At 38.5% G+C, this 27,465-nt stretch overlaps 1 protein-coding gene across 2 annotated transcripts in view; it reads left to right on the top strand.

Moving 5' to 3' along the window:
• nfatc3a (nuclear factor of activated T cells 3a) overlaps positions 1 to 27,465 on the top strand; it is a 120,116-nt gene that overhangs the window by 71,272 nt on the left and 21,379 nt on the right. For both annotated transcript variants that reach the window (XM_036584153.1, XM_036584154.1), the window contains exons 5-9: positions 460 to 632; positions 2,514 to 2,654; positions 16,962 to 17,017; positions 18,182 to 18,308; positions 21,410 to 22,441. In XM_036584153.1, coding sequence (XP_036440046.1) covers positions 460 to 632; positions 2,514 to 2,654; positions 16,962 to 17,017; positions 18,182 to 18,308; positions 21,410 to 22,441 — 1,529 coding nt within the window. The remainder of the gene's footprint in view (positions 1 to 459; positions 633 to 2,513; positions 2,655 to 16,961; positions 17,018 to 18,181; positions 18,309 to 21,409; positions 22,442 to 27,465) is intronic.

Genomic DNA, 27,465 nt, shown 5'->3' with positions numbered 1-27,465 from the left:
TAATTGGAACCAACAGCAAGTTTGATTCCAAGGAAAATGTGTGGGCTTCTGACTAAGCAAAACCATGATTCAATTCTCCATGGTTTTACAACCAACATATGCAAATCATAAAACCTAGATGATCAGTTATTTTAACTTTAATGAAATTGCTATTGAGTATTGCAGCCTATAAAATAATGGCTGAAATGTTTCAGTAGTAAAGCAGTGAAAACTTTTTTTGCCACTCTTAAAGGGAATTGCTTCTGTATTCATTGTGAACCACACGGAGTGTTCATTGAAGTGTAAATTAAAGTGTTATTTAAAATAGTGAATTCATTCTTATTCTCTTCTTTGATGAATGAGCTGCTACATATATTTGACTCAGGGTTTGGGGGGAAGTTGAGGAGTGAACGAATTGTGTGGTTCCTGTTTTTTTCCTAGTATTGACTGATGAGGTTTTTCTGCTGTCGTGTTTTACAGTATTGACTGTGCTGGGATTCTGAAGTTGAGAAACTCAGACATCGAGCTGAGGAAAGGAGAGACGGACATTGGGCGTAAAAATACCCGTGTACGCGTGGTGTTTCGAGTGCATATCCCGCAACCCAATGGAAAAGTGCTCTCTTTACAAGCTGCCTCTATCCCTGTAGAGTGCTGTAAGTCATACACTTTAAAGGTCATTACACACTTAAAGAGGAATTTCACTGATTCTTCAAAAGTTCTGCAGAATTAAATCATCAGAATGATTCATTCAGAGTGGCTTGATTTGAAATGAGAGAAACATGGCATTTAGAATCTTTCTCAACAGCAGTGATGGGAACTAGATGTCCAAAGAGTTTAAAGGAAACCTGCATTTCCTTGCCTGTTTACATACATGTAATTTGTTATTGTATATTCATTTTGAGAAATCATAAAATGTGATGTCTCTGATGTTTCCTTCCAGAAAAATGATGAGGCATTTTTCTCCCATTTTTCCATCACAGTTAAGTGGTGCCTCACCCTTGACTAGAATAAGCACATCCACCAGCTCAGCTTTCATAATGTCATGGCTGCTTCTGCCTTTTCCAGCGTGATTTCGCAGCAAATACCATGGTGTAAACAACTAGTTGGTTTCTGGTAACATGATGTACACTCTAGGATGAATGCATCCCTTTTGCGATTGAAGACATCAGTTCTTGGCTAAGTTTCAACTTGGAGCACTGAGGTTTCTGACCTTGAGGTTTCCAACAGAATAGTGATCCAAAACTGATATATATTAGAAGTCTAAGCACAGACATCTCTGACGAGTCTATACAGGACGCTTAACCTTTAATTCCTTAAATTTGAAAATAATGTATGCACTGGCAAAAACGGACAGCAAAAAAGGCCAATAAACATGAACCATTCAGAAACATTCTGTTGCATCCTGATTGGTGGTTGGGCCTCTGCAGCAGTCTCTTCATGTTCTGTATCTGACTCGGGCTTGAACATATCTCGGGGTCTCTTGGCCATTTTGTGAGTCATACACAGCCAAGCAGTGATGACCCCGGCCATGCCCTAACCATGTTTTGCCCAGTCAGACCCCCCCATGGAGTCAGCCATTGGAAGACGTCTCAGAAAGCGACCCTTTCTTTACAGATGAGAAAATTCAAGGTTAAAGCACACTACACAACATCTGAATTAGTGTTTTTTTCCTGTTCATCACAGATGAGCACATAGAAGTATATTAAACTGAGAAAACAAAGTAAGATATGTATAAAATATTGCTCCCACCCAACTCTCAGAGCACAAGGATAGAGGAAAAATTGTGAACCGTCTGTGAGACTCTCATGACCAGTTTGAGAACCACTGACCTAAATCAAAGAAGGTTAATACATAAAATGGTTACAAATATGCTGTCTGATGCTTGAGATGCTATTTTGTGATAGTTTTACAATAAAGGTAAAAGAAAGTTAAAGATCTTTTAGATATCCCACTATTTTGTCATTGTCAGAGTTACATATAAAAACTTGTAAAACATGGAGGTTAAGTGGTAGTTTTGGATAGTAAAACACATTTGCTAAAATTGCATCGTAGACATCACAACCCCTACTTCTGATTTGGTAAGTTTCTCTACAATAAAACATTTCACATCAAAACACTCTGAATGACTGTTCACATTTTAACAATTGAATTTTGTGGAAATTTGGGAGTTCCCCTTTAAAACAGCGTTTGAATGCTTAAATAGCTTATTTGCGGTTCAGAAAATGCTTCTAATTAATCTGTGCTCTTATAATTACGCTACAGTTGCCTTCACAATGTTATGATGAGTTACTCTATTTGCAATTACATCTATTATTATTAGGCCAGGTGTTATTATTATAATGTATAATTTCCAGAATGGAGGACCTGTTATGTATATTTCTTTAAGAAATGTTTACATACATAGTACCATAAAAAGTTCTGCTGCTGTTACAAGTAATATAACATTTTTTCATTGCTTTATAGAACTTTCTCTACTTAGAGTGTACATTCTTTCTCTCATACATGTGTATATATACGCATGCGTGTGTGTTTAGCCCAGCGCTCGGCACTGGAATTACCTCAGGTGGAGAAGGTCAGTTTGAGCAGCTGTCCTGTGAGTGGAGGAGAAGAGATGGTCATCACGGGTTCCAACTTCTTTCCTGAGTCGAAGGTCATCTTCCTGGAGAAAGGCCCTGGTAAGAGCCATTCCTTCTGAATTACCAGCTTTAGTGATTGAGAGAATGCACTGAGATTTACGTTCTAGAAGCCTTCACTCTAGGGATGTGCATGTGTACTCAAGTACTCGCTTAACCATTCAAGATGCCTGTATTTGAATACTGAAATCACTGTTTGGAGAAAATATACAGGCTAGCAAATCAGTGAAACTTTTATACTTTAATAGAACTGAAAAATGTTATGATTGGCTCATATTTATGGGTAAATGTGTATTATATTGTGCCACTCTGAAACACGATGGCCAAAATGTGTGTTGTCTTGAGTCTTGTATTTTTGCCATTTTCATTCTCAGCATAAAGACAAATGTAAAAAGATCAGAAGTGCAGAGTGAAACCTGCTGATACTGAACGGAAATCCGATATAAATGTGATTGGTTGCATAATTTACAGTTGAAGATGTCATTGTGTAATTGCACTATAATAATGTATACTAATATTTAGGGGTGGGAATCTTTAGGCACCTCTCGATTCGATTCGATTATGATTCAGAGGGCTGCGATGCGATTATAAAACGATTGTCGATGCATCTTTTTTTTCTATACATGATTTCTATTTTCTTACTGTCTGAGGACTTGGTACTTTTAAAACAAAGTATTTGTAATGATCCATAATGCATTTACCAATATCTTTTATTAATAAAACAAATGGAAGTGATGTGGCAAGTGAACTGGAAGGCTCTAATTCACTGCTCTTGTTTGGAGACGCTGCTGCCACTCGTGTGATAAAATGTGCTGTTACGGTGAAATAAGATCCAGTGGTGATGGATGACCACGCAGCACATTATATATTCTTTAGTGATTTCATAACTTCGGTTTTGGTCTCGTGATAGAGGAGGGGGAGCGCGAAAGACTGCAGGTCACGTAGCAACGAGGTTTCGCCGAGCGAGTAGCGAACGAAAAAGGAAAAGAGAAAGACGAACATTTGGAGACGAACGAACTTATTCGCATTTATAAGCAGCAGTTGGTTTCCTGGTACGTTAAATCTGCAACGATAGACTGTCAAAATCTAACTAAAAAGTGGCGAAGATGAAGTCGCTTCTCTTTCTGATTTTCCCGTTCCACCTTAAATGGTGCCGCTTTTACATTCGGCGTCTCAGTCAGAATTTAAGGTGGAACGGGAAAGTTGAGCAAGAAGCTGGCGAATGAGAAGCGACTTCAGCCTCGTAACAGCGGAACGCTGAGACATTTTACAAGAAACTATTCAACTTTTGAGGAAAAGTTTTCTGGCAGAGATGGAAGAAAAGCGGCTAAAGCAGAGCAAAGTAAATATGCTTTTTCGTTAAACTAGGACATTATCACATACTGAGACGTACTGGACATAAATGTTGTGGCTCCCAAGGTGGTTTGATTTTTGTTGAAAGGACAAAATGGCTCTCCTTATCATTTGTGTTGTGACTCCTGATCTAACCTGGCTTTAATGCAGAGGGAGCCGGTCGGATTTCTCACTCATCCAGTTGTGTTCTTGTTATGTGCTCATCACAGACTGTCCGGGCGCTGCACTTACCCACTTCCAAGTTCCGCCCTTTGCGTTCCGTCAACATTGTTATAAATTAAATATTTAGAAAATCGATTTTTGATATTTGTGAATCAATTCAGAATCGTCCACGTCTGCATCGCGATGCATTTAAGAATCGATTTTTTCCTGCATCCCTACTAATATTATACATTATATAATTACGTTTAAGTATTATAGCCCAACGAAAGTAGTGATTTTAGTTATGTTGATGTGCATTGTATTGGAAAGATGTCTTTTGTTGAAAAAATGGAAGGTGGATTCAGAGTGCTGATTTTTTTTTTCTGGTGAAATGAACCACAAACTCATTTGCCTGATTTACTTCCCAGCATATGATTGCTACCAAAGAATAGAATATTTATTTAAACCTACAATGCAACCAATCATGACTGATGAGTGATGCAGCTGTGAGGCCTTGTGCCATTGCCAACAGCACATTACATTTTCACCAAAGATGTGTTTTAAAGAGGATTTGCTTGTTAAAACCTGCTGAACTGGTAGCCTTTTAATGATAAAACTACAGGATTTAGCAACATTTCTTTGCACTAAATTTGCAACAATCACCTCACTTCTCTGTCATACTCGTGGTTATTTTCGAAACTTTGGGTGCCCATAGACAAAAAACTTGTTTTATTGATTTTCTAAGTGAAAATAAGTTAACACACTTTCTACAGAGAGCACGCCTGCACATTTCAAAGCACACATTTACTGTGTATTTGCTGAATTAAACATATTGGAGGGGAAAAATAAAATGTGGCCTGTGCTAAAGTTAACACTCATTTAAATAAATTAAAATTTAAAATTTAAATAAATAGAACTTTTGCAGTAAAATGAGCAGAAAAATGCTGTATTTAAGTTTGATTTAGGTTAACTTCAAATTTATTCAAATTTATGCATACAACGGTGATTCAAGTAAGCCTTACTATGAAAAGACTAAGACAGGGCAACAACTTCCTGTGTATTTTTGTAAATTTTGTGTATTTATTGTGTATTTTAATACTTATTAGTCAAGAGTTGAAGGTCATTTTGTTATACTATTCCAATATAATTACTTAATTATACATGCAGTTATGTCATTAGTTATGCAACTGATTATAATTACTTTGGATTTACATTCTGTATTACTTTGGATTTACATTCTGCACTTCCAGCTTTTTCAAGGAATGTAAAAAAAACCTGGCAAAATGTAGACTTTTCATCAAAATCAATCATAATAAAAAATCTCCTGCTCATGAACACAAATGTGTAATTGGTTAAACGTTTAGTCTCTGCTTGTTGTAACAACACACCAGTGAGATACATTTAATATTAAATTATTCCTTGATTTTATTAACATAGAGGATGACTGTAGTCCCGTATTCCAGCTTTGACAGCAGGTTGTAATACATACATTTATTAGTAAATGTGCATTGCAAAGTGATGCGCAACGCTATTGTTATTCTTCGTATAGTTTTTTTCTTTCACTACCTCGTCCTATTTTCAGGATATCAACACCATTCAGACTCTGAAATGTTGGAATGGAATGATCTGTTTGGAAATTTGGGCTTGTATACAGCTTTTTGATTAGGCTATGTTTTTTGTACAGTCGTTGTTAAATGACGATTTTTTTTTTTCTTATAGAAATGAAAGGAGGCAAAAGTTTGTGTACCAAGCTTATATCAAAATGACGCAAGTCCATTAGCAACACCCTGTTAACCCTGTGGGTTACCATAGTAGCAACCTAGCAACACCCTAACAACCATCATGGATACTATAGCACCCACCTAGTAGCACCCTAGCAACCACTTGGGATACCAGAGCAACCACCTAGCAAACAACTGGGATACCGTAATAATCAGTTATCAACACCTTAGCACCTTAAATACCGTAGTAACCATTCAGCAGCCCCCTAGCAACTATCTGGCAACTGTTTAAGCTGGGCAATCACTCACTTTTCTTCAGAAAATGCACTTTTTTTGTTTTTTGAAACTCTGTTTTTACAAATCTTGTTATGTTAATGTTCTTAGGAGGAGCGCATATGTTTGAAAGTGTTTAAACCTTCAAAGAAAGGATCAGCTTGGTGTTGTATGTGTAGTAAAAAAGCATCATAATTGCCTGCTGGTCTGAATATGGCCTTAGATGTCATAATGTACATTTTATCATAAGCTCAAAGCTTGCATATTATTCCTGTAGCTATACAGCTAGAACTTGTACTGGAAATCTGAAACAATATGATGGCATACTGTTATATGCAAAAAATTGGGCACCACGTTCAAATCAAAGTCCATATCCGCTACAGAGAACATATGTTTTAAAGCAGAATTACTATTTATTTATGATTTTAACATAAAAAAACATACATAAAAAGTATAAAATATGCTTTATGCAAAAGCCTTTGCACATTTTATATTTTGTGTTTTTTTTAATGTTAAACTAGTAAAAAGAAGTACAAGTAAAAATGTCTTATTTAAGTCTGTTCTCTCTGGAGGATGTGTACTTATTTTCACTTAGAAAATCATATGCATGTGAAATGCAATTTGGCTAGGTGTGTTTAAACATTTGCACACAGCTGTATAATTACATTTGAATGCATTTTGTGAGTATTTGTTATTTGAAGTACACCTTAATTTTTCATACATCCTGTGGCAGACAGCAGAAATGATGAAATTCACTGCTTATCAGTCTGCCTTCTCTACATTCATCGACTCATCGCTTGTTATGAGTCTATAGATCTAAGATCAACTTCAGTACAGCTAAAAAAAAAACCCTGATTCTCTTACTTTAAGGCATGAGAAACAGCTCTTAGAGTCTGAAACAGCCCATAGACTCATGTTTCTCATGAATGTATGAAGTATTTTGAGCGCTCTGTTTGGGAAATAGGCTTTATCTTGTCTAGGTCATGGAAATTAGACCTATTGAGTGAATGGGGAGTTGATGGTTTTAGTCATTTATTAACTTAACTCATATAGAGGATGTGTCAGCCTTATGTGTGAGAGAGTTGCGTAGATTATCAACGATGTATCAGCAGGTTGACCTCCCACGGTTTCCCTTTCCCTCCAGGGAGGGTGTGTGTATGTATGTGTGTGTGTGTGTGTATACATGAAAGTGTGAAAGACACCTACCGAAGCTCTCACACTCACACACACGCTAGTGAACTTTCATCTATGGAGATCAATGTTTTGTGTTTTCATTATGTAAAGTCTCACTCAGCCACATATTTTCTTTCTCAGAAGCAAACATGCATGCGCTCTCCCATCACACAGTTTACGGGGGGCATTAATGGCTCCTGCCAAGATCACCTGGAGCTGTGAGCACCTGCAGCTGTGGTGACTCCTGGGTCACTCACACTGCTGCATCTGCCTCAAGCCAAACCATTCGTCACTTCATTGTCCACTTTGTATGTCAGTTGACTTCAAGCATGTTTCAACCTAATCTCTCGATTACCACAGACAGCAGTTTCATTGTTTCCTTGTACTTAGAAAAGAACAGTAAAACCATTGACTTTAAATGTATATGTAGAGAAGTCATTGGCCGGTTGCTAAATTCCATGAATAAAAGTGTGAAAAATGTGACTACTCCTGTATGCAAAGGAAATGTATGTATTTTTTTTTAATGAAAATGAGTTGGACACATGCTCTACAGAGAGGATGCAAATTTTACTGCACAGATTTTTCTACAATTTGTAGTGCACAATTTCCTTTTTTTTCCTTTTTTTTCTGAATGTAACATATCAGGAAAAAAGAAAAACATAAAATCTAAAATGTGCTACAATTTTTGCACAGGCCACACTTTATATGAGTTTATATGAGCAAATAACAGTAGTTGTGCTTTAAAATGTACATGTACTTTGACTGGGGCTGGGGGGGGTTTGCATATGCCTGCATATAATGTGAAACTCTTGCAATACAGGTCTTAGGGTGTCTTACCAAAGCAGTGCGAAGCTGAACTTTTATTCAACTTTCAAACACTGTAGCAACACATAATTAAAAAGCTATTTCGGTTACATTCACAAGGTTATGTGGTGTCTATGCGTGTGCTTGTTAAACCTCTGCCCACTCCACTACATTGGTGACATATTACCACCAGTTATTCCCTTTGATAAGCTCGTTCCATTCCTGAAAAAAATTATCGTGTATTGCATAAGCTGTAAAATTATATATAGCTTTATTCACAAATGGCTTTAATTAAGGAATTCATGAAAATGTTCTATGAAAATATTTATTTCATGTAAACATACACTGATAAAATTCAGCAAATTCAGCCACTGCTCCCTATATTACTATTATAACTGTCTCAGGTTTTCTTTCAGGGAACATGAAAACACATCAAAATTATTGTTTGTAATCAACAATATTCCAGGTTGAACAACTCTGGAGTATTCCTTTAAATGTTTTCCTCCAATTCAAGCAGCTGCTCTCATTTTCCTTTACGTTTTTCCATCACTTCTTGTAGTGGAACACAAGGGAGGTACAGTCAAACAAGCAGTGGCATCCTGGGATAGACGAGTCCGTGCCTGTCCTCAAAATGTGTCTGTTTGAGAGACACACTGTCTGATTCTAAGAGAGTTCTTTGCAGACGCCCTCACACCTTTTGTTTTAATCAAATTACAAATTCACACTAATCTGAAATATCAGATGTGTAGCTGTTTAGATCCTAACAAAATTTGCCTGTTCCTTTCAACAGACTACAAAACTGTCGGCAGTTATAAAGAAAAAAAAACAGGAAAATAAGTGAAAAAATAGAAGTTTCCAAAAACTTCCAAAAAAGAAAATGGGACTCCTAACAATGCGAGACCTAGTTGACCACCAGAACTGTCACTATCAGATAAACACGCTTTCATCTTTGAGAGAGAGGAGAAAATCAAGCTCCTCTCGTTTCAGATTTGAAAAAAAATCTGCAGATGTTTCTGTCCATCCTTCTATTGTGAGAAGACAACTCAATGCTGTGGGTCAGAAAGGATGTGTTTCTATCTTTGCCTTCTGTTTCCTGTCAAGTTTTCACACTCCACCACCTCTCCAGCCCCTCCCTGTTTCTCAGTCCTATCTCTCAGTCCTGCCTCTGTTCATCTCAAAGCAGAAGCCACACAGAAGGCCCAAGTTGTAATAGTTCTCTCCCCTCCTACACTCATACAATCTCTTCTCACACTACGACCAAAATATTGAAGGTGTGGTCTGAACTAGCAGAAGAAATTCTTTGAAACAGTTCCATAGAAGAACTACTTTTGGTTTGATAAAGAGCTATTCAAATGATGATTCTTTAAAAAATCAACCTTTTTTTAGGGAACCAAAAGTGTTTTTTCAATTATTTCACTCCAGATGGCCATTTTTGGGAGTAAATGTATGCCCCACTTATCAGTCAGACTACCTTTGTGGCCAAAAGAGTTTCATTATGTGCTTTTAACAGTAGTCTGGAAAGGTAAGCAAATTATCATTTAGACAAAATTTACTCTTTATGCCCACTCATTATAAAGCTGAGTTAATACAAATATGCTCAACATTTTAAACAGCTATTTTGTGTTAAAATCTGTGTAGGTTTTAACATAAACATAACATAAACACGTGTGGTTTTTATCATAAACATGACGTTGAATTTTTGCAGGTTTTTTTCTTCAAAAGTCATAGACCACCCTTTCATTTGTTTACTTTTCAAGTCCACAAAGTTATTCGATTTTCAGTATAGAAAAAAAGATTTAGAGAAAATGGGACTCTTAACACAACGTGCAAGACCTGGTAGACCACCAAAACTGTCACCACCACCAGATAAACAGTAACAGCTTTCATCTTTGAGAGAGAGGAGAAAATCAAGCTCCACTCTTGCTTCAGATCTGAAAAAATCCACAGGTGATTCTGTCCATCCTTCCACTTTGAGAAGACAACTCAACACTTGTATCTGAAAAGATGTGTAGCTGTCAAAGGCCATTACTGAGAAAAGGAAACTAAAAGAAGAACTGGACATCTGAGATGTGGAGCAATGTTTTATGGGCTGATTAGTGTAAATTAGTGTAGTCATTACTTGGATCTAAGACTGAACTTTGAAGCTGTGGAAAATTATTTTTTTGAAAAAATGAAATACAAGTCTCTAAAACAGAATGGAAGCTTTAATGAAGGCAGTGGGTGATGACACTACAGTTTTGGTATTATATTTAGTTGTTGAGGTTTCTGTAAAATTTCTATTAAATACATGTTTTCTACCTTTTTACCTGACACTGAAAAAAAACTTACACTTCATGGATTTTTTGACAGGAAATCGAAGAAGGGTAGTTTTTGTCTTTTTGAACAGTATTGTTTTTTTACATTACTCTGAACATTTCAGAAGAAAGCGAGACGTCCCCAAGCTTTTGACGGACGTTATGTATGTTTTCCAGTTGTATGTTCCACATGGAGCACATTTCTCCTCTAATCAGCAGCCTGTGAAATAAGGCTGTAAGGAGGTTCAGGGTGGCGTTTGGTATTTGTCATATTGTGAAGAAGTGGAAAGCTCAAGGAAGCTTAGATGGGTGTGGTTGAAAAATGACTGCTGATTTTGAACCATAAGGAAAACTTAATGACATTGTCTGTGTTTATCACAGTCGCGGTATGTTGAGCCTCTTCAAACTGCCGGGAGCTAAGCCAAGCAGTAGTGGTAGGTGGATGAGTGTTTGCCTCTTCTTGATTTTCCAGTTATGTTTGCCACAGGTGGAACTCAATGGTCAAAACTGCTAAAAGCAGAAGGACGTGTTTAGGGTAGCTGTGGAGTAATCGGCCGTCGTCTGCGATGAAGTCTGGGTGTATCGCTTGAGCAGTCCAAGTCGATGCATGCCGGTATTCCCTGACACATTCATTTCTTTACCAGAATGCTGCACACCAATACTCAGGACCTCAGGGCTGAGCCCCATTTTGTTACTGCTCAGCCTTTCCAGAGTTGGGCATAAGGAAAGTTTGAGCTGGATTCTTTACACCCCAAGCTAACGGCTCAGAGCCTGGAATAAGTGAGATGATGTCCACAAATCAGTCCAAGCTGTCGGAGAACGCTTGCCCTGGCTGGCCTGGCTAGGGGCCGTGTGTCTGGAAATGCAGACTCGGTCCCCAGGGGCCACTATTGAGTTGAGAGCCTTGCCTACAACAAATGATAGAGGACAAGATCTCAGTTTTAGGCCCTAATCGTGACTTGAAGATTGAATCTAATCGAATTGGAGGACTTATTGGATCTACGATAATTGGATGGGCTGATTCTAATCGCATAGGTCATTTATACAATGTGCTACTGTGTCAGTGATTCTTCTTGTTCTTGATGTAAACGCAGCCAACAGTTATTCCATAAGGGTTGAACTTACCAGTGTTTCTGACTTACAACAGCCCTGGAAAATATTTGGCATTAAATAGTTAAATGTTACAGAATTTGGCGAAAGATTTACCATTCCTTATAAGCATGTTGCCTTATGTACAGTCTTCAAAATAAAGGTGGCAGAAGGGTTCTTAGCACACTACCATAGAAGAACCACTTTTGGTTCCCTACAAAACCTTTGAATAAATGGGTTTTTGAAGCCTACTTTTGTAAGTCAGACCTGAGTGTGAAGAATCTTTTTGAAGTTTCTTTTGGAACCTCCACTTAATATAAAGGTTCTAGGAAGCACCCTTACATTTTGAAGATTCCTTTAGAAGGTCCTTCGCACACTCAGATCTCTTTCAAACGTGGTTCTTTAGGGAACCAAAAATGGTTCTTCTGCAGCGTCACTGAAAAAACCTGTGACACCTTTTTCTAAAGACTGTACAAATACTTTTCAGTATGTCTGCACTTAAAAATAGATGTTTCTGTTGAATGCACAGGCTCACAAAGAAGGTCCGGCTCAACTGCTGAACAGTTTAAGTGTCAAGTGCGAAATCAACATTGTAGTGATGAAAATAAGATGTCAGTAGTAGGTAATTCACCTACATCCTTGGAAGGCACACCAAGTTTTGATTGAACTCTGAATGGTCTTTCAACATACTATCAATCATCAGATTCATCTGCTTGTGGAAGAGGTCTGAAGTACAAGTGACGTTACAAAATGCCCTTACCTACGTTTCCACCAGAGAGGTCTCCAGATCCTGAAATCATGTGTAGGGTAGCTTTAGTTAGAGCATTTAACATTATAAAAGTAAACAAAAAAGTTGGAACGCTATGTAAAATGTACATTTTACACAGACTCCCACCTTTTTTGGAACTGGGTTGTACAATATTTGAAACAAAAGCTGTACTTTATAGAGTCCTGATCCTGAGCTCTTTTCAAAAGCTAAAAGGTTAGCCACAAACTAACACACAAGCCACAATTTAACATGCTAGTCATGATACACGGTTAAAATGCAATATGATAGGCTGATACAATTTGATACAGTATGATGATGTATTATTATATTTGCTATTTTCTTTTCTTTATTTGTCCTTAAGGTTTTTTTTTGGGGGGGGGGTGGATTTTTATTTAATTGCTTGGTTAGTCTGTTGTTTTTTTTTTTATCACATTTAATGGTTGGAAGGATGGAAAACTCCACAAATGGAAGACTGCGTGTGCTGACTACTTGCAGTGGAAGTAACTGCAGACCTATAGGTTTGGCTGTGTTTTGGCTATTAATGACTGAGGAAGTTTTTACAACGTGAGTGGAGGCAAACCCATAACCATCTGCTGGATTTGATAGCATTAAAAAGTCATTCACTGACAGGATATTCCTTTCCACATCATGTCTCTTCAAATGCCAAAATGTGTTTTTCGCTGACTCTGTTTATTTAGGTACCATTCATACAGCACTGGTGTTTCTGGAGGGAAGGGTTGGGGTGGTGCGTGTGTCTCCAGGCCTCAGTATTTTGGTTCATGCTTGTACTTGCCTTCCTTTAGTGCATGTGGGGCCCTCTCTGGTGTGTGTTGAATGTCAACATGTGCAGCAAAAATGCATTTCTCAATGTCAAAGGCATCCAAGGTCGTAGTGGGATTAGCAGAAAGCCTGTAGACACACAGGGGTCCAGAGCTAGCCAGAAATCCCTCACCGAGACTTTCACCAAGGTCTGATGGAGCTGAGGATTAGCAGAATCGTTTGTGTCAGTCCCTCCAGTTTTAGGGAAGGTGGGGAGAAACCAGTAAACAAGCATTAAAAGCTTTTAGGTGTGTGTCGTTCACTGTCAAGTAAAGCTGTTGCTATACCTGTTTCTCTTATAGAGCAGAAGCCCTGAAAAACATGTGGCATGTAGAGGAAGCTTCAGTGTTTTGGGGAAGGCTTTCTGTGAAACATGAACGCACACACACACACATGCATGTTTGTTTTTATACAATGGCAGGACGTCACTGTCGTAACAAAACCTTATATCTGCAAAGTGGTAAGAAGAAGATAGAACTTGATGTTAAATTTAATTAATGTGAAAGTAACCCTGTTTATTAAATTTATAGTCATTTTGGATCATTTGGTCATTTATCATGAAATATTTACATGTAATATTCTGTAAATATCAGCTGCTGTTTAAAAAGAAGAAAAAACAAAAAAATAAAGGTGTTACAAGATTTTGATATAAAATTAATGATATATTTTTGTCTTTTATCTCTTATGTTTACCTTTGTTTATTTCATTTTTAGTCATTCATTTTTTAGCAGAGAAAAACGGACAAAACATATGTAACAGAAAGTTACACAGGAATGTCTACATCTTAATCCAGTATATTCTTTCCAGTATTTAGTGTGTCCATCCTTTACTTTCACTACTTCCATTCTTTTCAGGCAACTTTCAGTTTTTCAAAGAAATCTGCAAGGATATTTTCCCACACCTCCAAAGTTCAGTCTTGGAAGTTGGATGCATTTTCTGCTTCTCACATTTCACATAATCCCAAACATATTCAATTATGATGAGGTCTGGGTTCTGGGATGGTCAGTTTTTTGCTCTGAGAACACCAGCAACTTCTTTATTTGGTTTGAAGTGTTCATCTTTTTTATTGAATTTTGTCAGATCTGAAGCAAAAGTGGAGCTTGATTTTCTCCTCTCTCTCAAAGAAGAAAGCTTTAAGTACTGTTTATCTGATGGTGACAGTTTTGGTGGTGTACCAGGTCTTGCATGGTTGTTGGAAATCCCATTTTCTCTTTTTCTTTTAATAATTTTTGGAGCTCCAGTTTTAGAACTCCTTTGGAATTTCCCCTTCCTTATGCAAGTGGATTATCTTATGTCTAATCACTTATGTAATATGTCTGGAAAAATGAATAGCTTGTGCATAATGGTTGTTTCGGGGCGGCACGGTGGCGCTGCCGCCTCACAGCAAGAAGGGCCTGGGTTCAATTCCCGGCCAGGCTACCAGGGTCCTTTCTGTGTGGAGTTTGCGTGTTCTCCCTGTGTCTGCGTGGGTTTCCGCCGGATGCGCCGGTTTCCTCCCACAGTCCAAAGACATGCAGTCAGGCCAATTAGACACATGGAACGCTCAAATTAGAACAAGAACCTGGTGAATGAGAAGCTGACTTCAGCCTCATAACAAGTTGAACGTTACAAGGCTTTTTACAAGAAACTATCCCACTTTTGAGTAAAAGTTTCCTGCTGGAGATGCGAGAAAAGTGGCTATAGCTGAGTTAAGGCTTAAAGCAGAGCAAAGTAAGTCTGTTTTCGTTTATATTATATATTTCAACCTGTACTAGTACATTAGCACATACTGAGATTTACAGCCAAGATAGTAAAACGGACATAAAATCTTAAAAGCTCCCAGAATGGTTTGATTTTTGTAAAAGGCACTTTTGAACCGTTTTGTTGGTCCTGATGATGTACGTTTTTGAAAATGTACAAAAAACAAAAACAGACACACACTAACACAGGTGCACATCAGTCACATACAAGCCATTCTCCTCAATGCCCACCTGTTGCACTAACTCAACTTCCCAGCACTTCAAAGAGAGCTTAAGAGGGCTGTACTGTTTCTGTTGTTTATATAGCGAGCACTGGGCCCTCTCATGGTAGCAGCATTGCTTATACCCAGCTTCCACAGCTCCTCATCGCCTCTCCTGATTGGCCTTCTGTTCTGTCTGGCCAGTTAATTAGTTAAGCATGCAGTAAGGAAAAAAAAACTGTATGACTGTATGTTTCCGAGGGCCTCTGAGGCCTTTGGTGGCGCGAACACGTGGAGGCATTTTAAAACAAACCGTGTTGTTCCACTCGCTGCTCCATAACTCTTCCCAGGCAAGAGAGCCAGCAGGATGTTTCAGACGCTGATTACTTTATAATAGCTGTAAAAAAGTTCACCGCGGGAATTTGGGAGGCTGTATAAATGACATCATTAGCCCTCGCAGGTCCCGGGAGCAAATTGAAATCGCTCGCTTTCGGCAGCTTTTGTGGTTCCCCTCGCAGAGTGAGGTTGATATTTCTATTAACTGCGAAGGCTCTGGAGAGCAGCAAAGGAAATCACTCCCGTAGTGCTGTTCTCGCCTTTGAGACGGGCCTTTTTTTGTGGGACTAATTGATATGACATTTGTTTTTCCTAGTCAGGGCTCTCCCTGCGCTAAGCTGAAAAGCTGAAATGTTGATCCATTCAAGCGTTTGAACCTCTTTTCCTATGAGGAAACAGCCTTGTAGTTAAACACAGTGTTTCTTTTGGTTAGCCATTACACAGAGAACATCTGACAAAACGTGTTTTGAATGCTAGTATAAACCACCTGTAGAAATATGAGGCAGTGTAGTTCTATAGGGGAAAGTGATGTAACTCAAGGGCAATGGAGTGAGTGTTAATCCAGAAATGCAATATACAAATGATTTCAAAGGTGAAATGTTGAATAAAGAGAACACTGCCATGGTCATCCTTCTTTCTAGAGTGATTGTAAAATACCACTTCATTATGTATGAATACAAAGCTGTAGAGATTTTTTTGTATGCCACTGACCTCAAATGCTTTTGTATTTATAAGGCATGACAAGATAATTAGCCTGTTGGCTTATTGTGCATGTCATAAGTTTTTTTGTTAGGCTGTTCACGATATCTTTGATTCCTGTCCTCGGATTCTTTAAACCTTAGACTTTTCTTTCAAAATCTCTTTGAACACCGAAGGATTTGGATAAATCTCTTCTGATTTTTGGTACAGAAACATCACCCCAAATGTTTATGAGGTCACAGCAGCACAAAATTATGACGAATGTCGAGTTGGATTGACGTAAAAGCCACATGAATTTTCGATTTGGCTGTTCAGTCGCATTGCCGCATATCGGATACGTGTCGGATTTCAGTACCACATATAAAAGCGTCTGAAATCGGAGTTGGAAGATTCAGATTCAGTGTCAGATTCAGTGTGTTTTTTGCTGTTCACACTGCCACAAATATGACATATCTGTGTCACATATGAAGAAAAAGATCTGCTGTGTGAACAAAGCCTAAGAGTGTTGATCTTGCATTCCAGCTACCTAAGTGGATGCTAGGCAAAACAGCTAAACACCCCTCTTATACAACTGTATAAAGTATTATTATTATAAACTGCAAAAAAGGACATACATATTGACTAACTGATTAGTTTTAAGTTCAGGTATTGTACAGTTAATCCCTTGGTCATTGTAGTAAAAGTCTGATTGCTAAATTAAACATCATGACTAATATGAGGCATATAAAGAAAAATAGAATAAAATGCTCTTGAATTTTTCTGTGTGCTCCTCAGTGTTTCGCAAAAAGCTTACAGTAGAACCTGGTTCACTTTTATGGCAAGCCTTTTAGAACCCTTAGGTTTGCGTTCTCAGTTCCTTACAGATTAACTTGAATTTGTATGGGAGACGACATAAGAGAAAAACTGTATGATGCTGAACTCTTGTCTTCTTTCCTTCAGATGGACGACCACAGTGGGAGGTGGAGGCGAAGATTATTCGTGAGAAAAGTCAAGGAGTGAGTAAAATGAACCTTCTTTTGTCCATGTAGCTTAAAACACAAAATGCTATCATGCAAAAAAGCAATGTGATTATTGACAGAGACTGTCATCAACTATTTGTGGAACACTCTTAAAAAGAAAGGTGCTAGAAAGTGTTCCTTGCAGTAATGCCATAGACTAAGCTAAATAAAAATGTAGTTTGTGAGACAAATGAAATAAATTCTTGCTTGATCATATTCCATACAGGCAACATCAGCCCTGAGAAATCACGTTATTAATATAACAGCTTAAACTACTTTCATATGCAGTTATATGCAGACATTTGAACGCCCCCAGGTCAAATGACGTTTTGTTGATTTTCTGTGTGAGAATAAGTTAACACATACTTCATAGAGAACACACATAAATATGGCGTTTTTTTCTGCATATTTTATTGCACAGTTTCTATTTATTTGAAAAAAAAAATAAACCATTAAATATTGTTTTAGAACTTTTGTGTTTCAATTTTTCCAATATAATGAATTCAGCAAATAAACAGTAACTGAACATTAAATTGTGCAGTTTGTTCTCTGTAGAGGATGTGTACTCAACAAAACGTCATTTGACCAGGGGTGCCAAAACTTTTGCATACTATATGTGGTCATATTTTACTGGAACCCTGCTACATATCAGTGACATAACCATGCCATAAACATGTCATGGCAGATGCCATATGCTGCCGCGAATGCTGGTAATTTTCATGACAGATGCCACTGGTGTTTGTTACGACAGCTTTTGTCACATGCTAATGTTTTGCTAAGTGTACTCGAATTAGCTTTTATGACGTCAAACGTCGCATCTGTCATGAAAATTACCAGTAACGGTAACATGACACCATTATATTACTGACCATAATCTGTCATGAGAACTCAAGACAGCATATGACACCTGCTATGACATGTTTATGGTATGGTTATGTCAGGTTTATGCAGCAGGATTCAAATAAAGTGTTACCATTAGGTTTTAGACTAAATAAGGATTTTATTTTAGAACTGTATGTCCAAGTGATGAAACCTTTAGAGTCTTTAGTTTGTAAGAGAGCTCAAGGGAAAATCATCCTGTAATACTTATCCTGCAATCCTTTAGCTTTAAGAGCTTTCTTTGTGGTTGTTACCAGAATGTTGTGTTGTATCTGTTTCTAGTCAAGTATTGTGGTGGAAGTACCGCCATACCACAGCAAGACCGTCACCTCTGCTGCACAGGTACAGTTCTACGTGTGCAACGGGAAGCGGAAAAGGAGCCAATCACAACGATTTACCTACTTGTCAGGTATGTCACACTCCACATCTCATACTGAATAATAATAATAATAATAATAATAATTAATAATAATTATAATTATAATGTTATTTTTAGTAGTAGTATCATTATTATAATTACTATTATTGCTATTGTTTGAATAATTAGAGATAATAAAGACTATACTAAGACCTTGAATAAGGTGTTTGTGTGTGTGTGTCTGTGTGGTGTGTGTGTAGAAATCTAAATCTGCTTACTGCTGTAACATGGTGCAGTCTAACTGCCAATTAATTAATTAGTTGGGTACTGTTTTGCTACAAAGCTCCCTGCATGTACCCTCTTCCATAAATGGATTAAAAACTGCAGTTGTTTAATTCTAGTCCATCTAGAAATTATCATGTTCATGTTCAATTTTTTTCCTAAGTTTATGCTGTACAGAAAAAGCCATTGCCACACATTGGGGTTGTCACCAAAGAGCTTTTAGTGCTCTGTGCTCTGCTAAGCCTGTTCTTAGCGAGTGTTTCCCTTTTGCATTCTGCTGTGTGTGGTTTGGTGGAGGGTTACTCCTGCTAACAGTTGTGCACCTGCTAACCGCTCATGTTCAGCACTTTAAAACATGACTGTCAGATGCTATAAGGAATGCATTTGCATAGAACCTTAAACATGCAAATGACATACACTTTAGGAGCCAAAACTCACTTATTTACTAACTCCAAACTCTAGCCTGCAGTTAGGGATGAGTCTAAAAAATATCCTGACATTTTGCTTTCACTGAAATAACTAGTAATCTGGTTTTGTGGGTAAAATTACCACTGATCACACATTCAAGGCCAAGCACCAGAACCACACATCTTAGAGTATACGTAGGTATATCTTAAAGGAAGATACTTACCCAAGATCCATGTTTATTGGCAAGTTTGTCACTCATTGACTCATGTTTTAACATTGGATCGTTTAGGACGGATGATTTTAAAGAGTCATTTACTGAGTTTTCAACATGTAATATTTAAGAAGAAAACTGAGTCATTTAGAGTGATTTGATGTGAAATGGTGCATTGTAGAGAAGCTTAACCTAGTCATATTTCTTTACAGTGGTGGTGGTAGAAACCAGAGGAATGTGCACAACCCAAATATAGCCATTTTATGCGACGTCCAAAATGACCAGTAAACCTACATATCTTCCACGTTTTATGTGTGATGTTGATAATGGAAAACTGGTAAATCAGAAAAATAATAGGGTACTGTTTTGCTTTAAAATGCCCCGCATGTACCCCTCCTCCATAAATGGATGAAAAAAAAAATCAAAGCACAAACTATACCCCAAACCTGTTGTAAAACAATATCTCAGGCATCAGGCAATCTTGTCTGGTTCCTATCTCCACCTCTGCGAACAGTTCTGACTCAATAAGTTTCTTTATGGTGGTACATTCACGTCAGACTTTCTGTTGATTTTAGTTACTTCTTAATGATTTTCAAAATTTCTTTGTTATTCAAATTGTTGGACTTCCCCTCTTTACATTCTGTCAGAATGTATTGTTCTTGTTAACTTACACTGATATTTAGACCTTCATGATCATCGTCATTTTGTCTCTACAGTCCTGTAATTTCTGTGGAAGTTCTAGTATTGTCATGATTTTATCTTCCATTAATTCATTTATTGTTTTTCCTTAATTTTCAGTAAATTTTGAGTGCTTTAGTCTAGAATAGTGTTAAGAGATAGTCATTCACAGAACAAAGTGCTAATGAAGTGGTTCTTCTGCATGCGTGATGCGTGTGATCGTACTGTCTCTGGAAGTGTATCGGTTTGTTATTATTTTCCCAAGGTGAGTCAAACCGAAAATCAGCGTTGGCGTAATTTAATCACACGTGAGCTTTTTTTTCTCACTCTCTCTAACCTAACCGTGCAGCACAGGAGTGAGAGAGAAAGCGAGGCCCAGCCTCCCGCCCACCCGCTCCGCTCCACAAAGCGCCCACTCAAAAGCACGCTTCCTGTTTTCCACACTAACCCGCCCGCCCTCAGCCAATCAAGCAGCAGCATGGGCAGCGAGCGCCGAGCGGGCTGTGGCGGCTGTGGTTGCCATGGCAGCGGCCTGCTTTGGGCGGGGGTGGAGTGGTGGTCTGTCGGGGTAAAGGGTCTTTAATGTATGAGCAGGAGAATGATAAACTAATGTAAAAGTTGAGGATAGTACTCACCGCACATGCATAGATTTAACATAGTCTTTTACAAGACTGTTAGCATAAGGCTTGCTGTCCTAGTGATACAGTCTTTGGCCAGTAAAGTGGCAGTGAACTGGATTTTTTGTTCCTATTTGGAGCTTTGCTGGAGGGCAGAGAGCCCAGTGCCTCTCCCAAACCCGACCCTGGTTTCTGTGGCACTCGGAGCGGGCGCCATATGCTCTCTCAGAGTCGACGCTGGGTAAAAATAAACCCCCGCACGTGGACCAGGGAAACGCCAGATTGGGAAATGGGTTACTGATCACTATGTGGCATTTGCTTTTTGGGACAGTTTTCCGGATACGGACGAGTCTTGGACTGATTTATACTGGAATTGGCAGCCTTCCATTTCTGCTCTTCAGTCTAGGAATAGGCTTAATCTTTTAGGAACTATCATTATTGTTGAGCTTAGCTTAAAAAGTTTTAAGAGGAAATCATTTAGGTCATGAGTGATTTTTGAAGCCTTGGTTATCACACATTTGTCATGTATTGACGAATTTGAAAAGAACTCAGCAAGCACAATACTTGAAAAAGAGTGAATTAGAAAAATAGTCAATTAATTTGTGTCTTCAGTCCCCAAGTGTTTATTAAGTGCTATTGAAAGGAAAGGTGATGTAACACAGTGGTAAACGTAGTCCTGACCCAGCTTTTTTGAATGTGTTGAAGTTATCAAATTTGGAAAGAGCATATATTTACAAGAAAATTATCAGTTCATAAAGTAATACATCAAATACCACATTTTTGATCTGTTTTCAATTCAATACACATCAAACAGAATTGACTAATAACTGCTTTTTGTTTTTTAATTAGCATTTCACATACACACATATATATATATAATATAGTGGTGAATTAGTGTAAAAGACTTATCTGTTGTTTAACATTTTGTGTGTCTCCCTCTCTTTTTCTCCCTGCAGTTCTGGTTAAGCAGGAGCACAGAGACGATTTGGAACCCCCTGCCGTCCCGCCTATGCCCATGCCCCTGGCGCATGCCACCAGTCTGGTCCGTTCTCAGCCGCTGTCCTCCCCAGAGCACTCCCACCCGCAGGACGGCCTTCTGTCCAGCTCCCCACGCGCCCTGGCCCCCGGCCTGCACCCACTGCAGGCACCCTGTGCCCCTATGGGCTCCCCCACCTTTCCCCACCTGCCTCCTCACCTTCAGGTCCGAGGCCTCCACCCACCTCCAGAATGCCAGATGCCCTTCCACCCGGCCCCAACAGCATCCTACCCGCCTCTCCAGCACAGCTTGCCCTTTAACGGTCAGCCTGGTCTTCCCATGCCTGGCACCACTTCCCCTCAGGCCTACGAGCGCATGCCATTTCAGCCCGATCCAGCCGGGTGTCACCCTCTCGGGATGGGGATGATTTATGGGCCCCCTGTTTCGGCCCCGGCCTCTGGAGTAGGGGGTCCAGCCTCAAGTCCTAGCCATGTAGCATGTACTGGCAATAGCCAGCCCATGGCCCACTCTACCCCTCACCTTCACTCTCTGGGCTACCACTGTCCCACTCCAGGTCAGCTGCCCCCTTCGCCCACTCATGCCCTCGCACAACCGGCCTCACAGCTCCAGCGACCACTTGGCTATCACCCGGCTGGTCAGCGCTCTGCCTCCTGCCCCACGCCCTCCAGTGCCCCCGTCCAGATGGTGCCTTCGCCCCACTCTGGCCCTTCCTCGCCCCAGCTCCACTCATTGCCCTACCAGTCTCCCACCTCGCCTTCACCAACCAGCAGCCCCCTGGGCCCCCTGTCCCACTCAGGACAGCCCTCACCCCAGGCCAGCAGCCCCGTCCTCACTGGGCTGCCAGCCACCAGTCCTCTTGTGCATCCTTTGGCGCAGCAGCAGCAAGGCCCATTCCCTGCGGAGGGAGAAAGGCTGAACATTAAGCAGGAACCTGAGGACAGAGAGCTTACCTTCCGCTCCATTGGCCTGCAGGATATTACACTGGATGATGGTGAGTGCTAGTGCATGTAACCCTCTCTCTGTCAACATTCGATTCTAGCACAGTCAAACTTTTCCTTCTGCTTTTTTAGGGCTGTCACTACAGTCACGATTTGTTATATCTAGAGTTGCACGATATATAAGCAGGTGATACATCATTCACCAAAAATTTCAAATATTACATATTTGTTAATGAGATTACAGTCGATAATAACAGAGTTTTGATAAAAGTTTACAGTAATAGTGTACAATATACAATATCTGATTTAGCTGTAGGCTATGTAAATGAATTTATTAGTGATCATCTACTCAGTAATTTTTTTTTTTTGAAATAGTAACAAACCTTGCATGGCCTTTCAAAGATTCCAGAAGATTTTGAAAAAGATAAGCAAGGAAACTGAAAAGACTTTATCAAAAAATATATAGCGCTATAAAATACTGACAAAATTGCACATAAATGTCTGTCAGGCTCTATTATGTACTGTAATTGATACCTGTAGAAGAAATTCACCCCTTAAAATTCCAGAATATTAAGAATTATTCTTAGATTGTAGAATTGTATAGTAAAACTTTGGACCTGCCAGTGGATGATGGTGATTTAAGAGTTTAAAATATGCATGATCATCATGCAAATTGCTATCTAATCAATGCTGATTCATTAAAATACATTTTAATCGATGCTCAAAGGTTTTCTTCCATATTTTAATTTCCCTCTCTGTCTCTGTTATATAAGGATCAGTGTTGCTTCGAGGCATGGGGATTTTATTTACCAGTAGTTGCATAACGCGATTAAGTGGTAATTAACTGCAAAGTAACGATGCTTTATTCAGTTTGTAGCCGTGCGTCAGCTGCTGACGGCTGTGTATTAATCTCGCCGGACCTCCTGGTGGCACAAAAGGAAATAGCACAGGCTGATTGCTTACTCATTCATAAACTGGACATTGATGGGAATTGAAGTATGATTGACAGTCTTGGTAATTAAATCTCTTGTCTGTGTGCGTGTATGGGATGTGTGGGTGTGTTGAGGGGTTCATAAGGCTCTAGTGGACCAGCTGGTCAGTAAATTCCCAGTGCAGTGGACTGATAGGCAGAAACGAGCACTATCATTCATAGCTAATCCTCATTAGCTCCACTGAGACCTATTAGAAGAGGCATTTAGCTTCTTAGAGAGGGGGAGGGGAGAGACAGAGTGTTTCTGAGCTTTTGTCAAGCTTTTGTAGGGGTCCTATAATCAGCTTGTCTCATCTGTAGTAAAGCTATTTGTGTGCTTGGTTGTTTCTTGTTTGTTTATTGTAAGGATCTCCAGTGTTCACAAAACAAGGAAAAGCAAAACACTACCCAAATGATATACTGTTTAGCAGATTTTCCTGCTGATAAGGCGCACATAATATCCAAAAATAGAAGTGTTGTTTCATACCACAAAAACTTTAGGACAGAAAGTCATTTTTTGTATGTAAACTTATTTAATTTGTAAGCTGCTTTGGTTAAGTGGGGCAGACTTTAAATTTGATCATGTTTAAAAGTTTAATGTTACGTGAGTTTTATTTACCCTTCCTCAAAGTTTAAGGTTAAGTTATACGATTATTTTTAAGGGGCATGTTTTATATTATATTATATACAATTTTGTGAGTTTAATTTGACAATTAACAATTGAGACAGTTGAGATAATTAAGAAGTGACACCATGATTTTTGACCAGGGCTGCCCTGAAGTGTGTCCAGAAAAGTTACCCTAAACCCACACCCAAAAAGAGAACAAACATTTTTATACTATACATTACTGGAGATGGCATATCTGTATCAATGGGTTTAGAAATCAGGCCGCTATCAGCAGGACCTGCTGCATCCGATATCAGAATCTGATCAGATCCTCTAACAAATCAGCCTGAAATGGCACATTTTCACATGTGTGATGTGATGCTGTTATCTGTGTATTTCTACATGTTGGGTAGAAGAATGTTTAAGTAGTTTGAGCATGATAGCCTATTTTAGATGCTCATCTTTAGTGATGTGTGTCAATTAAAAACAGCTCAATTTTAAGGTTAGTAGGTTTTAATTGATACCTGTATCGGCCGATACTCAGGGTTTCACTATCATCACTGGAAAACAAAAAGTGGTATTATGCTATCTGCTGATTTTTATTTTCCTTTTTCACTCATTTTTTAAGTGTTTTGGTAATAAAATATAGTGTAATGTTAGAAAAATAAGGATTTTTTTTTAAAAACCTAGAGACAAATTAATTCACTATTTTTCTAATTCACTCTTTTTCAAGTATTGTGCTTGCTGGGTTCTTTTCAAATTTGTCAATACATGACAAATGTGTGATAACCAAGGCTTCAAAAATCACTCATGACCTAAATGATTTCCTCTTAAAGAAAGTTACTTTATGTGTAACTTGTCTTTTTAGCTCTTGACACCGCTGTGTTAAATAATAACCAATCATATTAATCAATAAAGAACCGTTTAACTAAAACTACCACATGTCTGTATCCAATATTTATCATGTACGTATGTGCTGATATCAATACGTACACATTTATAAAATGTAGAAATTGGGACTAGATCCACTTGGATTACAACTATGTAGAAATATAACTATCTATAATAATTATATTTATTAACTAATATAATTCATTTTTTATAGTAATTTTGTAGTCACTGCTCTTCTGAAGTGAAGTAAATACACAATCAAATATCTATTATAAGTACTGGTTAAATCTAAACATCTGTCCGATACTGATATGAGTTAGATATTATTGTGCATCTCTATTAAAATATGTTTCTTTTCTAACCATCTAAATTACAATTGGATATTCATACTAAATTCACTGACTTTTTAGCTACTAAAAATTGGTGTTGCTGACAATTTCCTAATTGGTTGGGTCCTAATGCACTTATGACACAGTTGATTTCTCATACATTTCAAAGCATTTTCTTGTGTGCATTCATAGTTTCATTATCAACATACTATAGAGAATGATGTGTAAAGGTAAAGCTACAAGTGCAGAAGATTTTGTTAGTGATTCAGCATCCCTATTTTTGCTCTCTCTGTCTCCAGTTCTGTACTACCAGAATTAGCAGACAGTAGATAAAGCCTAGTATGTTTCAGATGGATGAGAACAGCTCAGCCACACTGTTACAGTCATTCTAAACACCCAGACACTGTGATAACAAACACATACAGAATCACCCCTTCACTGTTAGATGGGATTAAAAAAGATCATATTGAGTGAATTATTAGACCTGTTTCTGGAGTGACTTCATCGTTCCCCCACTTACCCCCCTCCAAACCACACATTACACATACAGAAACACATACACTCTGTTATCTAGAAATAGTGTTATGTAGATTTGTGTATGTATGACGCTTCTGTGCTGTTCTGTGATCTGTGAGACTTTAAGGAGGTCAGAGCGGCTCTGGAAATAGACCACAGCTCTAATCAGTGAGATGAATTCACACTATCTATCTCTCTCTCTTTCTCCTCTCTCTCTCTCTCTCTCTCTCTCTCTCTCTCTCTCTCTCTCTCTCTCTCTCTCTCTCTCTGTCTCTCTCGTCTGTTTCTCTATTTTGCTCTCCCTCTTTCTTGCTCTCTCTCTCTCTCTTCCTCTCTTTCTCTTTCTCGCTTTCTCTACACTCTCGCATTCTCTTTCTCTCTGTCCTTCCTCTTTGTCATGAATCACTGTTTTACGGTTGCTCAAGCTGACGCATTTGCAAGTTTCAGTCGGGTAAAATACAAAGGCTTTTTGGTATTGCTCAGTCAGGCTGCTGGTTGTGTTCTTAATCAGGCTTTTCCCCTTTTTAAACGATCTTCGCCATTTACTTCCATTTTATGAATCACATTTCACTAGAACTTCACAAGGTCCTAATTTGAACACTATATATAGCTATGCAAGTGACATGGTGCTATGGTCATAAACTTGAACACACTTTGATGTTGCATCTTTCTTGCAGCCTTGTAAACTGTACTGATGCGTGTATATTCATGAGTTTAAAATAATTACCTCTAAATAAAAAATTAAAAAGTCACTTCATCATGTATCTACAAAAAAGGCATGCATTGGAAATCAATTTTTTGCAGCAATTTATTTATTTTTGCGAGATTTTATTGCCCATTATTTATATATTTATTTTTTTTATTCTTTGTTTGTTTTGGTTTCTCTTTTGTTGAAGTTGCCAGCTACTTTATACAGTATGTTAAATTGTAATTATTACTGGAGCAACAGCAATGCTCAAAAAGTACTTGGAAAACGTAGTCTTGTTCAGAGTTACCATTTTGGAGATATTAAGGTTTGTCACAAAAGTGACAATATATAACATTATTTGCTCTTTATTAGGCCAAACTGGCATTTTACTTCCATATATGCAAAGTCAGTTGTGTATGTTAATAACAAGGAACAAATAAAGTGGCACGTCAAAAGTTAGGCCTCTTTTCCACTGCAGGGTAAAATGGTTCTAAGCACGGAGGTTCGACACGGAACGCTTAAAAACTGGGCTCAGCACGGCTTTTTTGGCACAGTTAGCTAAACGTACTTGGGGCCACAGAAACATTCGGTGGGATGATGTAATAACGTAGCTGTTTGCTGATTGGTTCTACGTTTATGTTGTTATTTTGCCACCACATCCTGCTGCATTATTTCAAACCGGAAAACAATCGAATCTGTTCAGTTTTCTCACTCGGACGCCAAATAAATGAAAGTGGTGCACAATTTTAAATCCACCACTCAAAAACCAGCATAGCTTTAATCTAACACCAATTTCTAAATATTAAATGGCGTGGATAACCAGGAGAGAGTAGCAGGTTAGCATTAGCTAAGCTCTACCCACCACAGAACAGGTTTGATTCTGACTAACAAAAGCTTTACTGACACCAATTTAGATGACAGTGACTCAAGTCTGATGAAGTGAAGTTGAGTGGCTGATTTTAGAGAAACGGAAATCCAAAATTAAACCTCTGGTGTCTGGAGCTGGAGCCTTAGCTAAGCTAATGCTACCCAGGTCCTCTCTCCTAACTAACTTAGCTGAAGAGATCCAGACACCC

This window comes from Colossoma macropomum, unplaced genomic scaffold, assembly GCF_904425465.1.
Source record: "Colossoma macropomum unplaced genomic scaffold, Colossoma_macropomum, whole genome shotgun sequence".
Lineage (NCBI taxonomy): Eukaryota > Metazoa > Chordata > Actinopteri > Characiformes > Serrasalmidae > Colossoma > Colossoma macropomum.
Note: the sequence above shows the minus strand (reverse complement) of the source record. Positions and strands in the feature narration are given on the sequence as shown.